Source organism: Pimephales promelas, chromosome 19 (assembly GCF_988280905.1).
Source record: "Pimephales promelas chromosome 19, fPimPro1.hap1.1, whole genome shotgun sequence".
NCBI classification, from domain to species: domain Eukaryota; kingdom Metazoa; phylum Chordata; class Actinopteri; order Cypriniformes; family Leuciscidae; genus Pimephales; species Pimephales promelas.
In genome coordinates, this window is record NC_142787.1 from 15,803,395 (window position 1) to 15,825,236 (window position 21,842).

Consider the following 21,842-nt stretch of genomic DNA (forward strand, 5'->3'; position numbering starts at 1 on the left):
CGCTAAAGGAAAGCGTCAGTTAGAGGACGCGGTTAGGTTTAGGTGTGGGGTGGGGGTAGGGTACACGCGATCCTAGGGCGTCATCTAACTGACGCTAAAGGGCGCCTAAAGCGTCAGATATTGAAGCATGTCCAAATGCTTCCCAAGGCGTCAGTTAAGTGACGCCTTGGGGGTGAGAATGGGCTGTCTCTTGTGACTCTTCACTTGGTTCACACTTCAATCCGTTGTGTATACTGTCAATTCCTTCCAGTGAAATCACATAACAAAATGCACGCAAAACGTGTCCCTGCTTGATACACAACCCCTGATAAACATAATCGGTTTTGATGATGTTATTTTATGTTGGGTAAAATTTTATGTAAGATTTTGAGTTTTACGTTTGTATATGTGAAACTTTTTGTGCAGCCATTTTGGCCAGGGCTCCCTGGAAGAAGAGGACTATCTAATGGGACTATCCTGGAATAAAGGATAAGTAAAATAAAAGAAAGGCATGTGAAAATTCTCGGCACTAACAACATATATTAGATCTCATTATACGACCAATTAATATTAATAAAAAATAAATAAAACCAATTAACCCAACTGACAAGGCTTAAACTAGCCCCAGACTAAAATGCATGTTTAATAAGCTGTTTTAACTGAAAAGCAATGTGTTTTATCTCACATCAGTAAAGTCCAAATTGAACTAAAGTCTAATCCTGGCTTAATCTAAACCCTGTCTGTGAAGCCAGGCCATAGAGAATGGGCAAGTTTGAGTCTCTACCCTGCTCTCGTTGGTGCAGTAAGAGTAGATCTGAGTGCATACTGCCTCTTAGTGGCCAGATTTAAAACTGAACACTGATGTCTGGTTTTAAGGGATAGTTCAAAAAACAAATTCTGTCATGATTTACTCGCCATCGAGTTGTTTCAAACGTATGAATTTCTGTTTTCTGCTGAACACAAAAGAAGATATTTTGAAGGATGTAGGTGACCAAACAGATTGACTTCCAAAAAATTTTCCCCCACATGGAAGTCAATAGGTCCATCAACTGTTCACAGAAATTCTTCAAAATATCGTCCTTTGTGTTCAGCAGAATAAAACATTTAAGCCTAGTCCCAGACTAAAATGCATGTTAGAGCGGTTATAACTGAAAGCAGCTTTATTTCCATCTTACAATGTCAGTGCCATTGCTTTACCAAGATTCATACAAGTAGGCAAGGCATGTTTATAAAAGCTACTAAATGTCCTAATTGAACAAGGTCTAATCCTGGCTCAATAAGCCCTGTCTGTGAAACTGGACCGAGTGTTTCATCCTCCTAAACCTTGTGATAGCCTACTGGTCATTCCTGTAATAGGTTCATCATGTCTTGACAAATTGCAGATGTTGGTATTTTTTGCATGTCCTTGAGTGCTGAACAAGCTTATAAAATAAAAAAAAACATTTGATAATCATCAGTAATCAGTTTTTCCTCTTGTCATCAGTTTTATTTTAGTCAATATGAAATATCAAAGCTAGTTTTCCATCATGTGCATTATATTATATTTTTATGAATAAAGTTTAAAAATGTCTACACTATTATATATATATATATATATATATATATATATATATATATATATAGTCTAATTATTACACGTAGTCTATATTATACACGTGTAATAATTAGTTGGGGGTGTAAACACTTATTTTTAATGTAAACTGTTTCTATAATGTGAAACTTTGATCTCTATGATAGCCATGCTATAGCTATGGCGGGAGCGCAGCGGACCCAGTAACATAGGGCCATAGAGCATAGGGCAGAAACATGTGTTACACTGTATACGTTCCTGCTCCATAGGTTCCCACTGCGCTTTACCGTCTATGCTTATTCTATAGAAATGACGTAAAGCGCGGAAGCTCTAGCGTGTAACACAGAGGGGAAACTAGTCTCGCGCTTCCCGGAAGCAGGACCGCAGAATCATGGCGACCGTCTCAGTGTGCCAGTATCATCCTGGAGGTTTCAGTTTCGAAAACTGCAAGAGGTGAGATTTATCCTTCTATATTAAGAGGAATTAAGCCAATTAAGTAGGGTATTTTTTACTTTTATGGATTCGGAGTTAATAACAAAGAGTTTGAGTGGGTTTTAAAGGCATTTACAGATCGGTTGAGACACGGCCTGCGTGAATGACTCAGGAGAATTTAACGTTACTCAAATTCATTTGAATAACGGGGTTATTTAATGAAATATACATTAACATGGATTACACGATATGTATAACATTTAGAATTATTTTTTTTTAATGTTACAGTGAATTTTTTTATTGTTGATATTTTGTTGTTATTGGTGGGATTCGTTTATGCGCTTATTATTGTGAATGTAGTAACGTCAAGTACATTTTAAACTGAATTACCTTGAAATGTATTCGTTTTGAAAAACAAAAGTCACTTTAATTCGTTTAATCATATTGCCATCTGTTTCTGATTACAAAAACATTAAGCTACACAGCATGACTGAGAATTTTGGTAACATTATAACGTCAGACGAAGCCTGTGTAACATTAATGACGATGTCATTTTTACGTTCTGTTAACCCGCTAATAAATCTTGTTGCGTTGATTTAATTTAGTTATTTATTTATAAATATGAATATTTGTCTATTAACCACAAATGAGTGGTGATATAAAAGTGCATAAAATGTCCACTAGTCGTCAGTAGAACTAAGGTTTGAGGATAAATCTGTTATTGACATGCTGTTAGAACGAATCAAAACCATAATACAACTCTGTGCTGATTGGTCAAACCAGTGGATTTCTACATTTATTATGTTAATGTAGCATCATATGTAAGCTCATAGGAGCAGAGTTTATTTATAAATCGCTGAAGAAAACTAAAATGTTTGGGAAAAAAACGTGATGTGTTTGTTGTCCTAGAAATGCCCTTTTGGACGCAGACATCACTAAGCTGGGGTTCAGCTCTCCTGCTGCTCGTAAAACCGGAACCACCATTTGTGGCGTCGTTTACAAGGTAAGCTAAAGAGCGTCGATGAGTTTAATTGTATAAAATAAAGGGTTTGACTTCATATCCTCGTATCTGTCAAAAAACGATGACATACAAGAAAGATTGCCACACAAAAATCTTCCCTCTCTCTTCAGGATGGTGTTGTTTTAGGTGCGGACACTCGTGCCACTGAAGGAATGATTGTGGCTGATAAGAACTGCTCTAAAATTCACTACATTTCTCCCAACATCTAGTGAGTACAAACACATCATTACAGACAACTCACATCTTTGATACCACCTGGTATCAAATGACATTGTTCTGAAGTCCTCTCTCTCTCTTCTGTTGTGTAGTTGTTGTGGAGCCGGTACCGCAGCAGACACTGAGATGACCACACAGATCATCTCCTCTAATCTGGAGCTCCATGCTCTGTCCACCGGCCGTGTCCCGCGTGTCGCCACCGCAAACCGCATGCTCAAACAGATGCTCTTCAGGTAATGAATCATCACAGCGCTATATGATGTGCTACCACCAAAAAAATTAAAATAATAAATTGTTTTTTTCATGTTTTTAAAGAAGTGTCATGCTCAGATTAAAGCTGCATTTATTCAATCAAAATACAGAAAAATCAGTAATATTGTGAAATATTACAATTTAAAAGAAATTTTTTCTATTTGGATATTTTAAAATGTAATTTATTACTGTGATGCAAAGCTGAATTTTTAGCATCATTTCTTCAGTCTACATGATCCTTCAGAAATCAATGTAATATGCTGATTTTATGCTCTAGAATATTGAAAACAGTTGTGTTGCTTAACATTTTTGTGGAAACCATGATACATTACAATTTAAATTGTATGGAGGTTAACAAAATTAATACTTTTATTCATTAAGGATACATATAATTGTTAAAAAAACCCCCAAAAAAACATATCTATTCTAAATGTTTGACCGCTAGTGTTGCTGACCAGTCTCCATGTGTTTACGTGTGCAGATATCAGGGTTATATTGGTGCTGCGTTGGTTCTCGGAGGGGTTGACTGCAACGGTCCACACTTGTACAGCATCTATCCTCATGGATCAACAGACAAACTACCCTATGTCACAATGGGTAAGTTACACTAACACCTCGTAACCCGTCTATAACCTAACCCGTATTGTTCCCAATATAAGACTACCCCCCCCCCCCTTTCAAGATGTACCTTTTGCACACCAAATCTTGTCTTTTAAAGAAAATACTTTATTTGAAAATAATTTTCATATTGCATATTTTATATGATTGCATATCATAGCTACCATTAAAATAACCTGAAGATCTTATTTAGTAGATTATGATGACCTTTTTTATGTACAGTGACAGATGCTGGGTCGTTAAAAAGATGTTTGATCTGCATTACCTATTTGATACAGGGGAATATGAATGTTTTTTTCCTTAGGCCGATCAAATAGTGTTAAAAAGACAATAATGCATAATGCAAGAGCTAATGCATTATGCCACATCAAAGCATCCGCTACGAGGATATTGACAGTCAAGTATTCAGCCGAAATAAGAAATAATGGGCTTCGCTGGCGGGGATGTTCAGCTCTTTGGCGATTTCCAGTGCCTTCAGATTGGTCATGGACAGCCCCTCGTTTCTTTTTCGGCTACATTTGCCTGTTTGACACACATTTGGCACACTTGCCTGTTCGTTTCTTCGAAGCGGCCACGTTTAGGACAGCAGCAGGCTTTTCTTTTATTGTTAGCATTTTTAAGGCTGTCTTTTTGGACTCGCTATCTTTTAACATTACACTCTGATATTGTATTTCTTGGCTGCTTAATGAGAATTGTTTCACGTGTTTGTTGACTCGTATTCAATCCTATTTGGCACTCCCTATTGTTGCTGGTGTATTATTGACGTAAAAGTTTGTAGACCCTGAATATAAGAAGACCCCATTTTTTTCATGTGTATTTCAAAGAAAAAAAACTGTCTTATATTCTGAACAATACAGTACTTGCATGAATTCTCATCCCCTTCCACCAAAAGGGGGAGATATTGTGTCTCTGAAAAGCAAGTTGTGACTTCTATGAAAACATGACATGCAGCCTTTAGTGAAAATCTGTTAATGCAGAAGATGCTTCTATTGATTCACTTTCTCACTTGTAACATCAGCATGTTTTTGTCTCATCAGGTTCTGGATCTCTGGCAGCAATGGCAGTCTTTGAGGATCGCTACAGGCCCAACATGGAGGTAACCCTCTCTCATGTGCACCCTCTCTCTTTCTCACTCTTTTGTATTAATGATTTAAAAATAATTAAATTATACTTTTATCTTGAAAAGGCACTTTAAATTTATCCAAAGTGACAGTAAAGGCATTTATAATGTTACAAAATAGATGCTCTTTTGAACTTAATTAATTAAAGAATCCTGATTTATTTATTTATTTATTATTTTTTTAATCATGGTTTCCTCGGAAATATTTAGCAATAAATATTATGATTGGAGTAATGCTTCTGACAATTCAGCTTTGCATAACAGGAATTTTAGCATGCCAGGTTTCTTTTTAATGCATCCAACCCCAAAAATCTTACCCACCTCAAACTTTTTGGACAATAGTGTGTATATTCAGGGTTCCTAAAGTCATTAATAAACTTCCAATTTCAGAAGATTACGGAAAAGTCATGGTAATTTATCTTAATAAATCTTAAAATGGCACAATCTTTTTGGATTTGAAATATTATTTGTAAATAGTTTTTTGTGAATGCAATATGATCATCTAGTAGTCATGAACAATTGGAAGCACATGTAAATTGGTAAAAATTTGAGAACACCGTATCATGTTAATGATTGTGGTTGTGTGGATCAGGAGGATGAGGCCAAGCTTCTGGTGCGGGATGCAATAGCGGCTGGTATCTTTAATGACCTGGGCTCAGGAAGCAACATTGACCTGTGTGTGATCACCAAGGGGCAGGTGGACTACCTGAGACCTCATGACGTGGCCAACAAAAAGGGTGTCAGGTGAGCAGCCAACATCACACATCGAAACCTATTGCAGTCACACGTGTTGCACGGCAGCATGCAAATTGCTAGCATTGAGGCAGTGGTGAAATCTGTGTAGTTAATTAATGTGGCATCTCAATGTGTGCTTTCAAAAAAAAAAAAAAAAAACCTGACATAAAGGTTGTGGCGTGGCGTCTGTGGTTGCTATACAACCATGACCTGCGCTCTCATGACGAGGACGGATCAGCAAATCATTAATTGATTTCTAGCCTTGGCTTTAGCTTTACTATGCTACTACTAGATATATTAATGGAGATGAGAAATAAAATCTACATGAATTGAGCAGTTTAACCTTTGTCTTCTGAAGAGACTTGATCACTTTATATGATGTACGGATTTAATTTAGGATTTTATTCACATTTAAACATTGATCAGTGAACATAAACAGCAGCTCAACTGTTCTTGTGTGACGAGTAATTATGTTCCGAAGACGAACAAGTATAATGAGTTTCGAACAACATTTTTGGGTAAATGATCCCTTAAAACAGTCTGTTGATGAAAGCCACCACTTGTGTACATGATGCTAATTTTAATTTACTAAATAAATGGCTCATGCTTCACTGTTCCATTTTAAGGGAGGATAAGCTTGATGGAAGCCCTGTGTGAGTAACCGTGTGTTGAAACGAATAGCCCACATCTAGATGTAATTGTGACCTGCATGTTTTTGACTAACCAAGTGTGAGTTTGAAGTAAAGTTGTTTAAACCGACAAGCTGTTTGCTGATTTTTTCTCTAACAATCTTCTGCTAACATCATTATACTTTTTAAAATGTATTTAACCAGTCTCCGTTTGGATCAGTTTTGTCATGTGAAAAAAGTGCAGTGTTTCAGTCCTGATTAGAGATGTGTGTTTAGGCTTAGTTTCTATGCAGGAGCAGCATTTTTATTTGTTGTAATTCTTCTGTTTTTTTGTGTTCTCCTCACAGAACCGGAAGCTACAAGTACAAGCATGGAACCACCGCGGTTCTGACGAAGGCTGTGACTCCTCTGAACCTAGAGGTGGTAGAGGAAAGTGTGCACACCATGGACACCTCCTGAGGAGACACAATCCACCACATTTTGATCTGTTTGTTTTCCCTAACTGTTATGTGGTGATTTAGTCATTTTTCATTATTTCCAATAAAAGAAGTTGTGAGTTGAAGTTTGTCTTCTTTTTATTTTTATTTTATTAAAGTGCCTCTTGCTGTACCATTGTTTTATTAAAAAAGCATGCCAATTTATTGAGGTATCATTTATTTGCGATAACTCCTTATTTTGCATGTTCGCATAGTACGGCGGTCTAATTAAATAATGAGTCAAATGTTCAAGGGATAGTTCACTTTGAAATTAATTTTTGATATGTTTTAGCTTACCTCAAGGGCATCCAAGATGTAGGTGTCTTTGTTTCCACAGTATTTTCAATTTTGACATTTTTCGGTCAAACCGGTGTTGTCTGTCAGTCATATAATAACCATAGGGTGTAAACAATGCGTGACGTAGAGGCGCGAGAGATCACTTCCGGCGTAACTTCGGAGACGGTTCAGTTGGACATCTGATCCAGTTCAGTTCGACGGCTGTTAACAAGAGGTAAAAACTATAAATACTGTTCGTTTTCTCACACAAACTCCTCGTTTCGTGTCTTAGGCCATCAGTGTGTACTTACATTCACGAGTCATTAAATCTTTAAATTTTGACTTCTCTGTGCATGTTCTGTGGACCGAAAACCTGCATATGACTGACAGACAACACCGGTTTGACCGAAACATGTCAAAATTGAAAATGCTGTGGAAACAAAGACACCTGGATGCCCTTGAGGTAAGCTAAAACATATCAAAAATTCATTTCAAAGTGAACTATCCCTTTCAGTTAAAAAAATGTAAATACTTTTGAAAGTCGTCTCTTCTGCTCACAAAGGCTGCATTTATTTGATTTATTAAAAACAGTAATTGTGAAATATTACACTATAAATTAGCTGTTTTCCATTTGAATATATTTTATTCCTGTGATCAAAGCTAATTTTTCTTCTTCAGTTTCAGTGTCACATGATCCTTCAGAAATCATTTTGATATATTGATTTGTTGCTCAAGAAACATTTATTATTATTATCAATATTGAAGATATTTTTGTGAAACCGCAACACTTTTTTTCATCATCGTTCGATGAACAAAAAGTTCAGCTTTTTTTTCCAGACATTTTTTTGTGACATAAATGTCTACTGTCACTTTTGATCAATTTAATGTGACTTTAATAAATAAAAGTATTGATAAAAGTTAAAAGTACTGACCCTGAACACTGTAAATACTGCATGCTCCAGAAATAGTGAATATAGTCTTCAAGTTGGTAAGATTCGCTCAAAACAAAGCTTAAATGAGTCAGGGGTTGTTGAAATGCAAATAAGTGCTTGTATTTCCTGAATTAAAGGTTGATTTGTATGATTTTTTAAAACATGGTGTCATTTTAATTAGCTAGAGGTGAACCGGTGTTTCCTTTTGTATTATGTTTAATTTGATAAATGATATCAGTTAAAAATACATTTGCTTATCACCAGGGGGCCTGAACTAATATGAGTTGTCAGTTCCTGATTTAGGGTTTAAATAAGTCTTTAAACACTTTAAATGTTCGTGAAAACAATGCTGTCACAAAGTCAAAAGTAAAATTTTATTGTTTATTACACATTTTAACATGAGAAAATGTTTCAAAATTCCTTTAAAATAACCTCTTTGGAATAATGAATATAATTGACACTTTCACATGGTAGATATTTGACCAGAGAACAAGATCTCACAAACGAGTGTTTTCTTTGGGGAAACACTTAACAATTGTGTGCGTATGTATGCGAAACGAAACATAAAGAGCGATGAGTAACTCAACTGTAAGGCTCTTTATATGTTGTTATGTAATAGGCCTACAGAAAAATGTATATAATTAGAACCACCCTGCTTTGACATCATCAACATGAGGCACTGGGTCACCTGACCTAACCAACTTTCTCTAAACCAATCAGCATACAGCACTGAAACATCATTCGAAGGCACAACAGAATATATATCAGCATTCCTTTCAATACAAATCTAGAGAAACGCTCAGCTTGAAACTATCACTGATGGCATTCTCTCTTTACTCATTTCTAGATATTTCAATCGCTTGATCAGTTGGATTGAGAGAGCAGAGATCACAGGTTTGTGCAATGGTTCTCCTGGCTGCAGGTGTGTGTGTTTGTATCAGGTGCTGGCCGTCCACCTTTCCATCTGGGTGGCGAACTGCAGGACGAAGCTGATGTCGGGCCGCTGGCCTGGATCTGGGTTGATACACATGCTGACCAGATCTCTGAGCTGAAACACATAAAGGTGTGTAGTTTACAGGCTGAAACTGCATACATTATTATACACTCATTACAGGATCATAGGAACATCTGTTCAATTTCTCATTAATGCAATTTTCTAATCAACCAATCACATAGTAGTTGCTTCAATGCATTTAGGGGTGTGGTCCTGGTCAGGACAATCCCCTGAACTCGGAACGAAAGGTGATTTACGCTATTTTGAGCGTGGCATGGTTGTTGGTGTCAGACGGGCCGGTCTGAGTATTTCACAATCTGTTCCGTTACTGGGATTTTGTATAGAACAAAATTAGTATCTAGTCAAGAGAGTATGTGATTTTAGATGCAGCCAGTGACATTGTGTCTTCATGTTATGATTGTTGAGATGGGCTGTTACATTTTCTAATGAGCTGACTACCTAGACAGCATCATCAGGTATTATAAGATTTATGTTCAAAAGAATCCTAAACAAATGTATCAGGATTTTGACATAAATATTAAGCAGAAAAAACTGTTTCTTAAGCAACAAATCAGCAAATTAGAATGATTTCTGAAGGATCACTTATTATATCTGAAGGAACCCTATTACAACTATTTCATTCATGATGTGATGACAAAAATAAATAGCTCCAATTAAAATTTCACCCAATATTTGGGCATCATGCGAGTTTGAACTTGAGCGCTGTGTTTTTTAGAATGCTGTTATGCGCAAAACGCTGCAGAAAAATGCGAGGCTCGAGCGCGACGGTTAAAGATATCAATCTGTTTACATTAAAAAACAATGGAAAAGAAAGTGCAGTGAAATGGAAAACCGCATTCTAAATGTGTGTGTGTGTGTGTGTGTGTGTGTGTCATACCTTCTGGGAGTAGTGCTCCGATGGAAGAGGTGGGTAATCACACTGTTCGATCTTTTGACACAATGAGAGCAGGTTCATCTTGTCACTGTAGAAGGGGCTATGCAAAGCTGCCATCTGACAGAGACAGAAATATCATTCATGACATCCTTTAAAGAAAAAAATCATTACAACCCTTAGTGTCTTTGGTCGTATTGTTAGAAACTTGCCATGCTTTCTATTTGACTATCACTATCACACTAGTTTCATGTTAACCACTGTGGTTACACTTTGAAAAAAAAGTGTGCATTTCAACATTTTATCTGGTGCAATGTCTTGCCCTATAGATAGACTATGATTGCAAGTACATTAGTTTAAAACATCATATTTTTATTCAAATTGTTTTTTTTTAAGTAATTATATAGAAATTTGCAATATTAAAAAATATTAAACTCTTAAATTAATATTAAACTCTTTTCAACATGATAATAATACGAAATGTTTCTTGAGCATCAAATCAGCATATTAAAATTGTTTCAGAAGGATCATGTGACACTGAAGATTGGAGTAATGATGCCGAAAATTCAGCTTTGCATCACAGGAATAAAGTGCATTTTACAATATTAAAATAGAAAACAGGTCTTTTAAATTGTAACAATATTTCACAATATCACATCAGCCTGGGTGAGTATAAATGATGTGTGTATATAGTATATAATACAGATGTGTCAGATGTGTACCTCATAGAGCAAGCAGCCCAAGGACCAGATGTCTGATTTGAAATTGTATCCGTTTTCATGAATCCTCTCGGGAGACATGTAATATGGAGTTCCAACTGGGAACGACACAGATACACAATAAGCACATTTGTGTATTTGGAGTATATTGTATTGTCTAGACTGGCTCTGTAATTTCATTCAGTGTGAATGTGGATGGTCAGTGGTACCAAGAGAATGTGCAGCAGTGGTTTTGGAGCTAAAGTATCGGCCTAGTCCAAGGTCACCGAGTTTGACCTCTCCAGTAGCTGTGATAAAGACGTTGGCTGGTTTTATATCTGAAACACAAACATTGTTGACAGGAGTACAAAATAAATAGGGGCACACGAATGAATGAAACCAAGAGTGTGTGTGTGTGTGTGTGTGTGTGTGTTTACCTCGATGCATGACTCTGCGGGAGTGCATGTGTTCCAGTGCGCTGCAGAGCTGCACGAAATACTTCCATATCGTTCGCTCGGGAATCAACCTCCGCTTCTTCATAAAATACTACACACATGCCAGGGTTATTATCGTTAGATAAAGCTTTCAGATTTTCATGAACTAGATTCTAATTAAGCATATACTTAAAAAAAAAATGGCTAAATTTAAGTTGAAGTACTAAAATAAGTAAAAATAGATAATAGGGATACACTGAAATTTCGGCCGCTGGAAATGATTGGCTTTTCCGTTTTAAAGAATAATATATTGATATTTAATTTTCATATATTTTCTGTCCAATTTTAGTGTTACTTTCAATGAAAGTGCGGTTATTTTATTTTATTGGATTTTTGAAATTTAGCATTATTAAAATGATTGAAAATGATCCTTTCATTAAAAAGTCGAATAACAATTCAATCATATGAAGAAACCTAATGTAAAATAAGTAATGTAAATTTTCATTTCAGTACATCCCTATTAAGTAAACTAAAATGTAATAAAAACAATATAGACCAACAATCTAATACAAATGTCAAAAACACAAAAAATAAAAAAAATCAAATATGAAAAATATGAAAATGAAATCTAATTAAAAATATTAACAAAAACTATAAAAATGCATCAATGATATTAAAGGGGACCCATTATGCACGTCTTTAAATTTAGTTTTTGGGGTCTACTAGAATAGGTTCGCTTGAATGTTCAAATATCGTGATTTTACGCATATTTTACATTTTTGCAGCACCTCTCTTCCCAATCTGTCAGTAACGCTGTGTTTAGCTCCTGTCCCTCCTTCTGAAAAGCTCAATTTCCTTTGACTGGTTGGCTGGATTAGAGTATTGTAATTGGTCAACCGTTTTTCAAACATTTCAGAAATGTCACGCCTCTTCCCATAACCCAGAGATTCAACACGCTGTCCTAAATGAAACCCTAAGCCCACGCAATCTTCCTCCGAGTCAACACTTTCATGATGGGACACGGGTAGAAATCTGCCGCGGAGCTCGCTTCTTTTCGGGCTCAGCATTGAAGTTAAATTTCTGAAACCTAAAATTTCAAATGGGATAACCTACGGTCTTGTGGAAATAACAGACACGTGCACACACCACAGCCATATAGTCAACACGACCACAAGTGCAGATAAAGGCCTTGCCCCCGTTTCAGAAACAGTGACACTGATATAGAGAATAACTCCTGCTGGAGTGACTTTGAGCTTTGTAACTTTGCAGATCTTTTTCAAGCTTATACAGCAACACTAAGGAAAGTTGAACGGAAAAAAAAAACACAATAGGACCCCTTTAACTGACACATGCACACATTTCCCAAAAAATATTTAGGCATTTAATTTGTCAGGTAAGACTGACCTTAATCATCTGGGACAGGTCACCAGCGCCTGCTAACTCCAGAACAATATTCAGCTCGTTGTCTTCAATAAATGAGGCCAGATACTTTATGACATTTGGATGGTTTAGTTGCTGCAATTACAGAATAAATATAAAATATTACAAACGGTCACATATAGAGTTCATACACATGCATATGTTCAAAAACACATGCAACTAACCCTTAACAAGTCGATCTCTTTAATGCAGTCCTGCCGGGCTTTAGCATCCATCATTTCAAAGATCTGAGAAAACATCATAATATTACAATATACACCCAGACAAGGATCTGAAATACAACACACAGATAAATCTGCACTGGTTTATTAAAAACACTTACAGGAAACTTCTGAGAAATCTTCTTTTTCTTATAATAGTGGAATCTGTTTTCAAAATGGTTGAATGAACCAGGATTTCAGATGTTGACAGATTAACAGACTGTTAAATCCGTCAACATCTTAAATGACGGTTCATTCCATTTTGAAAACGGATTCCACTACTAGATAAAAGCAAGATTTCTTAGAAGTTCACTTGAAATTATTTATTTGCACAAGATTTTGGAGATCAAGTCTGTGGTCACAATGGAATATGCTAGTTTATATTGGTTACTGGTTAATGCACAGTATACTGGTTACTTCCTGCTATTTCTTAAAAATACTAAATGAAAATAGTATACACAATGTAAAGATAAAAGTACAATACCACACTGTCACAAGACCTCACTTGCATTGCATGTTTTATTTAATATGTGACACATTTTTACATATTTCTTAAATTAATTCAAAATCCAATTTCATGTAAAGAAAAAAAAAAGAAATGGTGTATTCCAAAAAGATACAAATCATGTTTGGTTCATTGGTCACATTGCCACTTCATGTTTAATTTATAAATATTTATAATTGTTCATATATATATTGCATTTTAATCTAATTTTATGCATTTTTTTTTTTACTTTTGGTGATTCATTTGAGTCAAGAAACAGATGTTAGAAATCATGCTGATTCTTTAGGTCACATGAACTCACCACATATGCATATTTAATTTAATTTATAAATATTCATATTCTTTATATTTATCCATTTTATTATATAATATTACATTTGAATATATTATATTACATTTTAATAAACATCTGATTAAATGTTGAAATGTTGAGTAATAAATGATCATTCTTTGTTCATCTGTCACACTGGCATTATAAGGTTTAAATCGAGAGCATTGGATTATGGGATTTTGTTCACAGTTTTCACAGGTTATACACTGCACGTTTTGTCAAATCTATTAGATCATCTGAGTATACTATTAAGAATACAGAAGATTTAGTATAAAAAAAGTAGTATGCTAAAATGCAATTTCAATTTATGTAAATGTTCACCTGTACTTTCTTTAGTGCCACTTGCCGGTTGTCCAGTAGACATGTGGCTCTATAAACCTCGCTGAACTGACCACGACCAATCATTTTCTCAATGAGGAAGTTGGACAGATCCGAATAGTATTCATATCCATATCGGCAGTCTTCCTGTAGCACAAACAGTAGAGCATGACGCTAGCAATGCTAAGATCATGGAACAAAAGTCTACCAATGTATGTCTCTTTGTATAAAAGCATCTGCCAAACCCATAAATGTATATAAATAAACTAACTGTATGTAATAGCATGTTCATCTGGCTCTGCGAGACAGAAAGAGGAACAGAAAGAGACAGTGTAAGAGAGAGTCAGAGCGTGATAATGTCAGCATTATCAGATTTGATGATTCATAAACGCTTCTGTCTGACGAGTGCATTAACAGTGCATGCCACGTGAACCAAGGCCTGTGCCAGGGGTGTGTGTGTGTGTGTGTGTGTGTGTCTGCGTGTGTGCTCAGACCTGGTCGTTCTGTACTGGCACCGTGTAATTTTTATTCAGATCTTGAAGGCTGTTTTGCTCCATAATGACATTCCAGACCTACAGGCAAACACAAAGGACATAGAGTCAGTCAAAAGACAGGCATTTGCAACGTCTGCTTTATCAAACAGGTTGTTTCCCTTCCAGATGGCTGCTTTGTTTAATTGTAGTTTTTCAGTAATGATGAAAAACAATCTTGAACCATTCAAAGTCGAACAAAGGCTGAGATCAGACGAGCAGCTGTCAGTGCTTCACAGCAGTGGGTTAATACTAATTTGAGGTGTTTGCTAAGACAAGCATCACTATTACATCTGCTCATACTTAAAGGGATTTGAGTCAAGAAACCCTGAACACCAAGTATGGAATTTCGTGGTATAAATCGTCCTGTGCTGTGGACGATTTATTTGTTTGTGCTGTGGAGATGATTGATACCTAAACTCAAATGTTTAGACATTTACAATTACAATTATAGCCCAGCAAAGGAAAACTGGGTTAGAAAAATAAGCTGAGCCACATTAAACTTTCGATGACATTCAACTGATATTTAGATTTATGTATTTACACAATATACAGTTCAGAGGTTTGGGGTTGGTACGATTTTTTTTATGATTTTGAAATGATTTATTTGATCAGAAATACAGTAAACACAGGAATATAGTGTCCATGTGTCACATGATCCTTTAGAAATAATTCTAATATGATGATTTTATGAAGAATAATTTCTTATCATTATAAATGTTGAAAACAGTTGTGCTGCTTATTATTATTGTGGAAAGGAAACCGTGATTTTTTCCCCCCATGATTCGTTGATGAATAGAAAGTTCAAAAGCAATTAATCAAATTTGAAATAGAAATCTTTTCTAACATAAACAACAGCTTCACTGTCACTTTTGATCAATTTACGGCATCCTTGCAAAATATACAATGATTCATTTCTTAAAATAAAAAATAAAAACATACTGACCCCAAAATGATTGAACTTTATAGTCTTGTTTTTTTAATCAGGTGAATGTCCATTTCAATCATACAGGCAACTGTTATAAAAAATAAGTAGACTCAAAATGTTTACAGTACGAAAATTTTTTTTTACTAAATGAACACAAGGACAACATGACATCATGACTTTTGCGTAAACATACACGCCACTTTCGAGTCAAGTGGCGGGTTACCGCTACGCATTTTGAGCTATCCGCGTGTATGTCTACGCCATTAACGTCCAAGTGATTCCGCGTGTCTGTACACGCCGTCAAATGTCCGCGCGAAACAAAGCAAAATGTAGATCTACATCTGGGGAGCGATCTTTTTTTTCCTAGGATCGTAAGGGAACAGTCATAAATGCCATTAACCCCAGTGACGGTTAGGTTTAGGGACGGGGTTGAGGTAAGTCATATATTTATATATACAGTAATAACGTTAAGTCAACGGCGTTCATAAACACGCTGAAAAGCGATTATGCGTCTTGATAGCACGCCAAAAATGGAAATACGAATTGGCGTGTCATACACACGCTACTTCATGAGATCAGTCTGACAAGGAATAGATTCTTGCTTTACCACTGCATGGTACGGTACAGTACAGCACGGTCCGGTACGGCACGCTTTGGCGCTTTTCCACTGCATGGTATGGTACGGCTCAGCTTTTGGTTACGGCTCACTTGTGGCGTATTTCCACTGCAAGAGGGCCCGAACGTGTCTCTGGCGTCCCAGAGTCACCCCCCTCCATTCCCTCACTCAACGCCCAGCTTTACTGACCTCTACATCCATCCTGCTGCTGAGGTTGCTCCTTTCTCGTAGTTCACGTGACCTAAGCACAATCTCACAATCTCTCCGCAACCCAACCATACACGGCAACCCGTTTGACTAAGGCTGTCGAGCCCCACTGTTGCGTTAAATCAGTTTCAGTTGCAACGGTTCCGTATGGCATACCACCTACCACAACACCACCCATCATTCACTCAATATCCACAGGAACGTGTTAACTGTACAATACTATGTACTATGCAAACTACAAATAAACCAACACTCTTCGAGTTTTTCATGCCTCATCTACCGCATCCTCCCATTGCACTGTTAACTCAGTTGAACAATGTGTGCTGATCCAGACCACAAAACAATATCTGGTCGTAGGTTAGTGGTGGCAATCTCAGGTGGATTGATCCAAGATTAGCCAGCATCTTCCAGTCCCTAGCAGCTTCCAGTTGTCCTGGGCGAGAATTGGTGTTTACATCTTTTCTTGATGGTGCTCACCTGGGTGGAGGAATATTGTCTTCTGCGTGTAATGTTTTGCTAGAACAGGCGGCAACTTATTGGTCATACTACGCTTGCCTTCCAATGCTAAAGTCAAACATTGCAGTACTTGGTCATGGAGCCAAGAAAACTGACCTTGGCTTAGAGCCACCTTACATCCTGTCAAAATGTGCCATAATGTGGCAGGTGATGAACACAAGAGACAAGAGGGATCCTCTCCAACCCAGAGGTTTAAGTTCTGCAGTGATAGGAGAACATCATATGTCGACCTGATAAGGAAACTGATCCTACTCTCTTCCATTGACCAAAGGATTTGCCAGCCCATCTTGCGTTGTTCCACACTCTCCCATCTCATCCACTGTCCCTGCTTGGCCTGAGAAATGGCCTTTATACACCTCATCCTATTCTCCTGCTTTCGCACCTCATTGACTACCAGCTTCCTCCTTTGAGCTGGGTCTGCCCTGTGCCATTTAGGAGGAGCTAAACTGAGCCCAAAACCCCCTCATCCATGCTGTACCTTTTCCCACGATATCCCCAATTTGAAGGGCGGCCTTTGTCTCTACTACAGATTTCTTTGCTGACCACTTTCTACCAGTAGATATATACATATATTAGAGCCCGACCGATAAAGGATTTTGAAGGCCGATACCGATACAAAATTTGTTGGTTTTAAAATCCGATATTGCGATATTTTTTTTTTTCCGAAACGCGCAACAAAAAATGAACAGATTTCCCTAACATTAGTTATTTGTAGTTATTTATGAGTTTTAACTAAAATAATATGATAATGCATTTTATAAAGAAACTTGTTTGTTTTATTGTCACAACAGAACAGACTGATGACTGAGTGCCCTCTGGTGGACAAACTATACAACTCCAACACTCATGACATGGTTCAAGCGTGTTTCGTCCATTTTTATTTTATTTTTTAAATATTCATTTATCGGCCATTATAACTGCTAATACCTATAGTTTGTAAAATGCCTAATATCGTCCGATAATATCGGCCTGCCGATATATCGGTCTGGCTCTAACATTTTAACATAGATACATACATATATATATATATATATATATATGGAGTACACCTGTTCAATTCCCTGTTAAACTAAATATCTAATCAGCCAATCACAAGGTAGCAACTCATTGCAGTAGGCATGTAGACATGGACAGAACGATCTGCTGAAGTCCAAATTGAGCATCAGAATGGCAAAGTAAAGTGACTACGAATGTTTCATGGTTGTTGTTAGTACCAAACTGGCTGGTCTGAGTATTTCAGAAACTGCAGATCTACTTGGATTTACAGAGAATGGACCAAAAAAGAGAAAATATCCAGTGAGTAGCAGTTCTGTGGCAAAAATGTCTTATTGATGCCAGAGGTCAGAGAAGAATGGCCAGACTGGCTCTGCATATCTCATTACAACCAAGGCTTTTTTTTTCATCATCCAGAACGGTAAAACCGCTGCAAATTAGTTAGAAAAGACACAGCACAGTAATACACACTGTCAACTCTATGTGAGTAGAGTAGCATTGCTGAAAACTGTAATCATACTGTAGCTAATAATTTATAGAAATAAGTCACACTACACAGAGCACATATCGTTCTCGTTCAAAGAGGTAAAAAACTAAAGTTATTTCCTGCTCCCATAAAATAGGAAAAAAGCAAAAAAAAAAAAAAAAAACAATGAAAGAGAGATTGTGTGGAGGGGAAGGAGACAGAGGTCCTGTACCATTTCCTTCAATTCATGTGAAGAAAAATGCAAAGGAAAAAATGTATCCTACCGCCTGCAACAGTGGCACTCTTCACACACACACACACACACACACACACACACACACACACACACACACACACTTGACCAAAGACACACATCTGGATGTGCACCACACACCACATTTGCACATGTGTGCTTTCAGTTTGTATTTTCAGATGGGTTAGAGGTAATTCACATTTTTCTTAGAAACACTAGAATACTTAGAAACCCGACAAGCATCATCTTCCTATTTCTATCTTAATGGAATTACATCATAATTGCTATAATTAAAATGGCATTTACAACACTCTACCATAAATGCATGGGATGTATACTGTGTCTAATTTGAACAAATTGCTAGAGTGTACCATGAAAGTGGACAATTGTTATGTTTAATGGAATATTGCAATGTTTTTTTTAAATTATTTATACGTGCACATCATTATCGTAATCTTTAATCAAAATAATAAAAAAGCTAATAAAATAATTTAATCCTTTCCTTTTGCAGGGTCTCTTCTCTTCTCTGATGATGTGTTTACTGGTGTGAGGGCGGGGCAGCCTGTCACTCACATGAGATCCACCAATAGCAAACCACAACTATTCAATCAATTCCCCTTGGACAAAAGTAAGTCTCATCCTACATTTATTTTTGCTAGAGAAGCTGTTTCACTTCAGTTCATGTTTATTGCATTATTTTAGTGTCATGTGTGTTACCCTGATGGTGTTTTGTCAAGTTGACAAAACACCATCAGGGTAACACACATGACACTATGTCAATGTCAACCAACACAGTTGCAAATACAGGCACCAATATGCAATCTTGTAATACTTTCAATTCAATTCAATTCAATTCAACAAAAATGTATTTCTGTCCTCACAGATCATTTTCCATAGTAAAGAAAAAGAATATGCATAACCGAAAAAGGTGTAGGCTGAAGCCTATTCTTAGTATGCCCTTTATACATAATTAACTAATGAGCGTCACTTTTCTCTCTGGATATGATTCAAACAGAATAAACAAACAGTTTTAAGACTTGAAGTATTGTTACTGTGGGCTTTTTAAAAAAAGTAAAATTAACAGGATTTTTTTTTTTCCGATTAAGGATTAAGGATAACAGATTTAAGATTAGTGGTGGCCTGGAGGAAGTGACCTGGGCGAGTTTGAGCTTTCTATCTTCCGCTAACTATTCTGACTCACGCGCTTGTGTTTCCGCTCCATCAAATGCTACAGATCAAACAACTCCACTGTGTCAAATGCAAAAACCCCCGTATCCACAATCTCACTTCCAAAAAACCCTGTGCACGTAAAGAAACCCACACACACGCACACGCACACACACACACACACACACATGCATGTCAGATGAAGAGAGACCAGCAAGATAATTTCATTTGGTTTTTGTAAAAGAATCCCACATTACCACTGCATGGTGCCACAAAAACTAACACGTTTGACTTTTGTGGCAATGATCTTCTATGCCTCGGTGAAAACAACCAAATGTACAGTTAGTGTTTGAAGTCACTAATCACATGCCTATTCAATCCAACCTAAACTAATACTACATTTGTATAATCTAAACATCTTGACATTAAGAGGAAACACTGCAAAAACGTTGTGGTTGACCTGATGCCAACTAGTGACAACAGTGACACTCTAGTTCATCAGATATATTGTAAATTGGCAGTGTATCAATTTTAACCTTAAATCTTTTGAAAAATGCCAAATACCCAGTTACTTTATACCCCCATTTAAAATATATATGATCATCCTGAACAAGTAAAAAGCATAAAAACTGTTTTGTTTTTATTGTAAGACCAAGTCATTGAATGCCTCAGTTTCATTTATCTATTTAAACATATTTTATGGTTTTATTACATAAATATTTAATTTCTGCTCGTAGCTGGCATGCAGTGTTTGTTATTTTAGTTTAACATGTTCCTGTAATTGCCATCTTGTATGAGTCATCTTAATAAAAAGGGAGAAAAACGCTACATTGTGTCCAAAAACACGTGAGTGGATACAAACAAACCGCGTGTGTGGGCGGAGTCAAACTGCAGCTTTTCCTTATAAAAAACAAGCGCTAAGCAATACCATCATACAAAAAACTGTACATTAAAAGCGACTTATTACCATTATAAATGAGTCGTGATTGCGTGCAAGTGTTGATTCAGAGCTAATATGTGCACATACATAATCGAAGTTACAGTGTGAAGGTGGGTGTTCCCGTTAGAGGAGCATTAATGTTTCCTTTATACTTGCTAATTTCATTTACGCAGCATTTACAGTGCGATGCGATTGTTTTGTGTTGATTTATTCTCATTACTGCTTCTGGAAATATATGAAGGAGCGGAACTAGGCACTAATATGAAGAAAAACAGATGTATGAACTTTCAAAACAGATCTATTTTCCGCGCAAGAGCAGTAGTCGTGAACTAAAACATATGCAATATTTCCACGTTCCATGTAAGTTTAATCCAAAAGAACGAAACAGCCATGTGTTCATTTAGATTGGTTCTCCTCTTTTTACTGCTTGACAGCGACGTTATGCCCCTAATTATAATTTGGTGCCCTCTTTTTCTTCTACATGAACACGTTGTGCAACTAACACCTTTATTATCGCGAGGCGCGCGACCGTCACGAGCATCGTGTTTTCGTGTAATCGGGTTAAAAGTCACGCAGGAGTTCCACTTACCTCTCCAGAGCGGTGCCTGACACATTTACAGGGCTGAAAAAATGTTGCGAAGCTCCTTTGGTCAGTTTCCAGACTCACTAATGTCACGGGCCACGCAAGTTTGAGTCACACCCCGCGCATCACATGGCTGTGATCTGTGACTGCAATGAACCACTTTCAACATGAGACCCTGCAAGGGGGGGATAAGATATCATTCAAACTTCTAACAAGTGGTCCAATAATTATTTAATTTTTACATGTTTTTATTTGTGACAATTCTATCACGATAATAATAGCAAGAAGTTCAGTCATATATAATTTTTTTACATTATTTTATTTTAACCATGACAACAATAATAAGCCTACCATGATGATGATGATAATAATACATTCAATAATTATAGTTATATTAAATGTGACAATACTATCATCAGCACCACCTAAAAATAATAACAATAATATTATTGTTACAATAATATAATAACAATAATAACAATAATGTTATAATAATAACAATAAAATTATATAAATACAATATTTATTTTGATGTATTTTGTATTTTATTTAAATATGATATAATAATGAAAGCA

The 21,842-nt window shown here is 36.5% G+C and overlaps 2 protein-coding genes across 3 annotated transcripts; one reads left to right on the forward strand and one right to left on the reverse strand.

The window, feature by feature from the left end:
• Positions 1–1,843: 1,843 nt before the first annotated feature.
• psmb7 (proteasome 20S subunit beta 7) lies at positions 1,844–7,134 on the forward strand. The gene is made up of 8 exons (XM_039689311.2): positions 1,844–2,002; positions 2,891–2,984; positions 3,113–3,210; positions 3,311–3,451; positions 3,952–4,067; positions 5,126–5,184; positions 5,801–5,952; positions 6,920–7,134. Exons 1-8 carry the CDS (start codon positions 1,941–1,943, stop codon positions 7,029–7,031), a joined length of 834 nt encoding a protein of 277 aa, XP_039545245.1. The 5' UTR covers positions 1,844–1,940; the 3' UTR covers positions 7,032–7,134.
• A 1,477-nt stretch (positions 7,135–8,611) lies between these two features.
• On the reverse strand, positions 8,612–21,424 carry nek6 (NIMA-related kinase 6). Of its 2 annotated transcripts, XM_039689308.2 has the most exons (11): positions 21,274–21,424; positions 14,563–14,640; positions 14,340–14,366; positions 14,072–14,215; positions 12,879–12,941; positions 12,679–12,789; positions 11,278–11,386; positions 11,071–11,178; positions 10,865–10,959; positions 10,149–10,262; positions 8,612–9,304 (listed from the first exon to the last, which is right to left on the reverse strand). In XM_039689308.2, exons 2-11 carry the CDS (start codon positions 14,623–14,625, stop codon positions 9,194–9,196), a joined length of 945 nt encoding a protein of 314 aa, XP_039545242.2. In that variant the 5' UTR covers positions 14,626–14,640; positions 21,274–21,424; the 3' UTR covers positions 8,612–9,193. The 2 variants fall into 2 exon arrangements, with proteins under 2 accessions (XP_039545242.2, XP_039545243.2); XM_039689309.2 differs by lacking the exon at positions 14,340–14,366 and having other exon boundaries at positions 21,274–21,423.
• Positions 21,425–21,842: the final 418 nt, after the last annotated feature.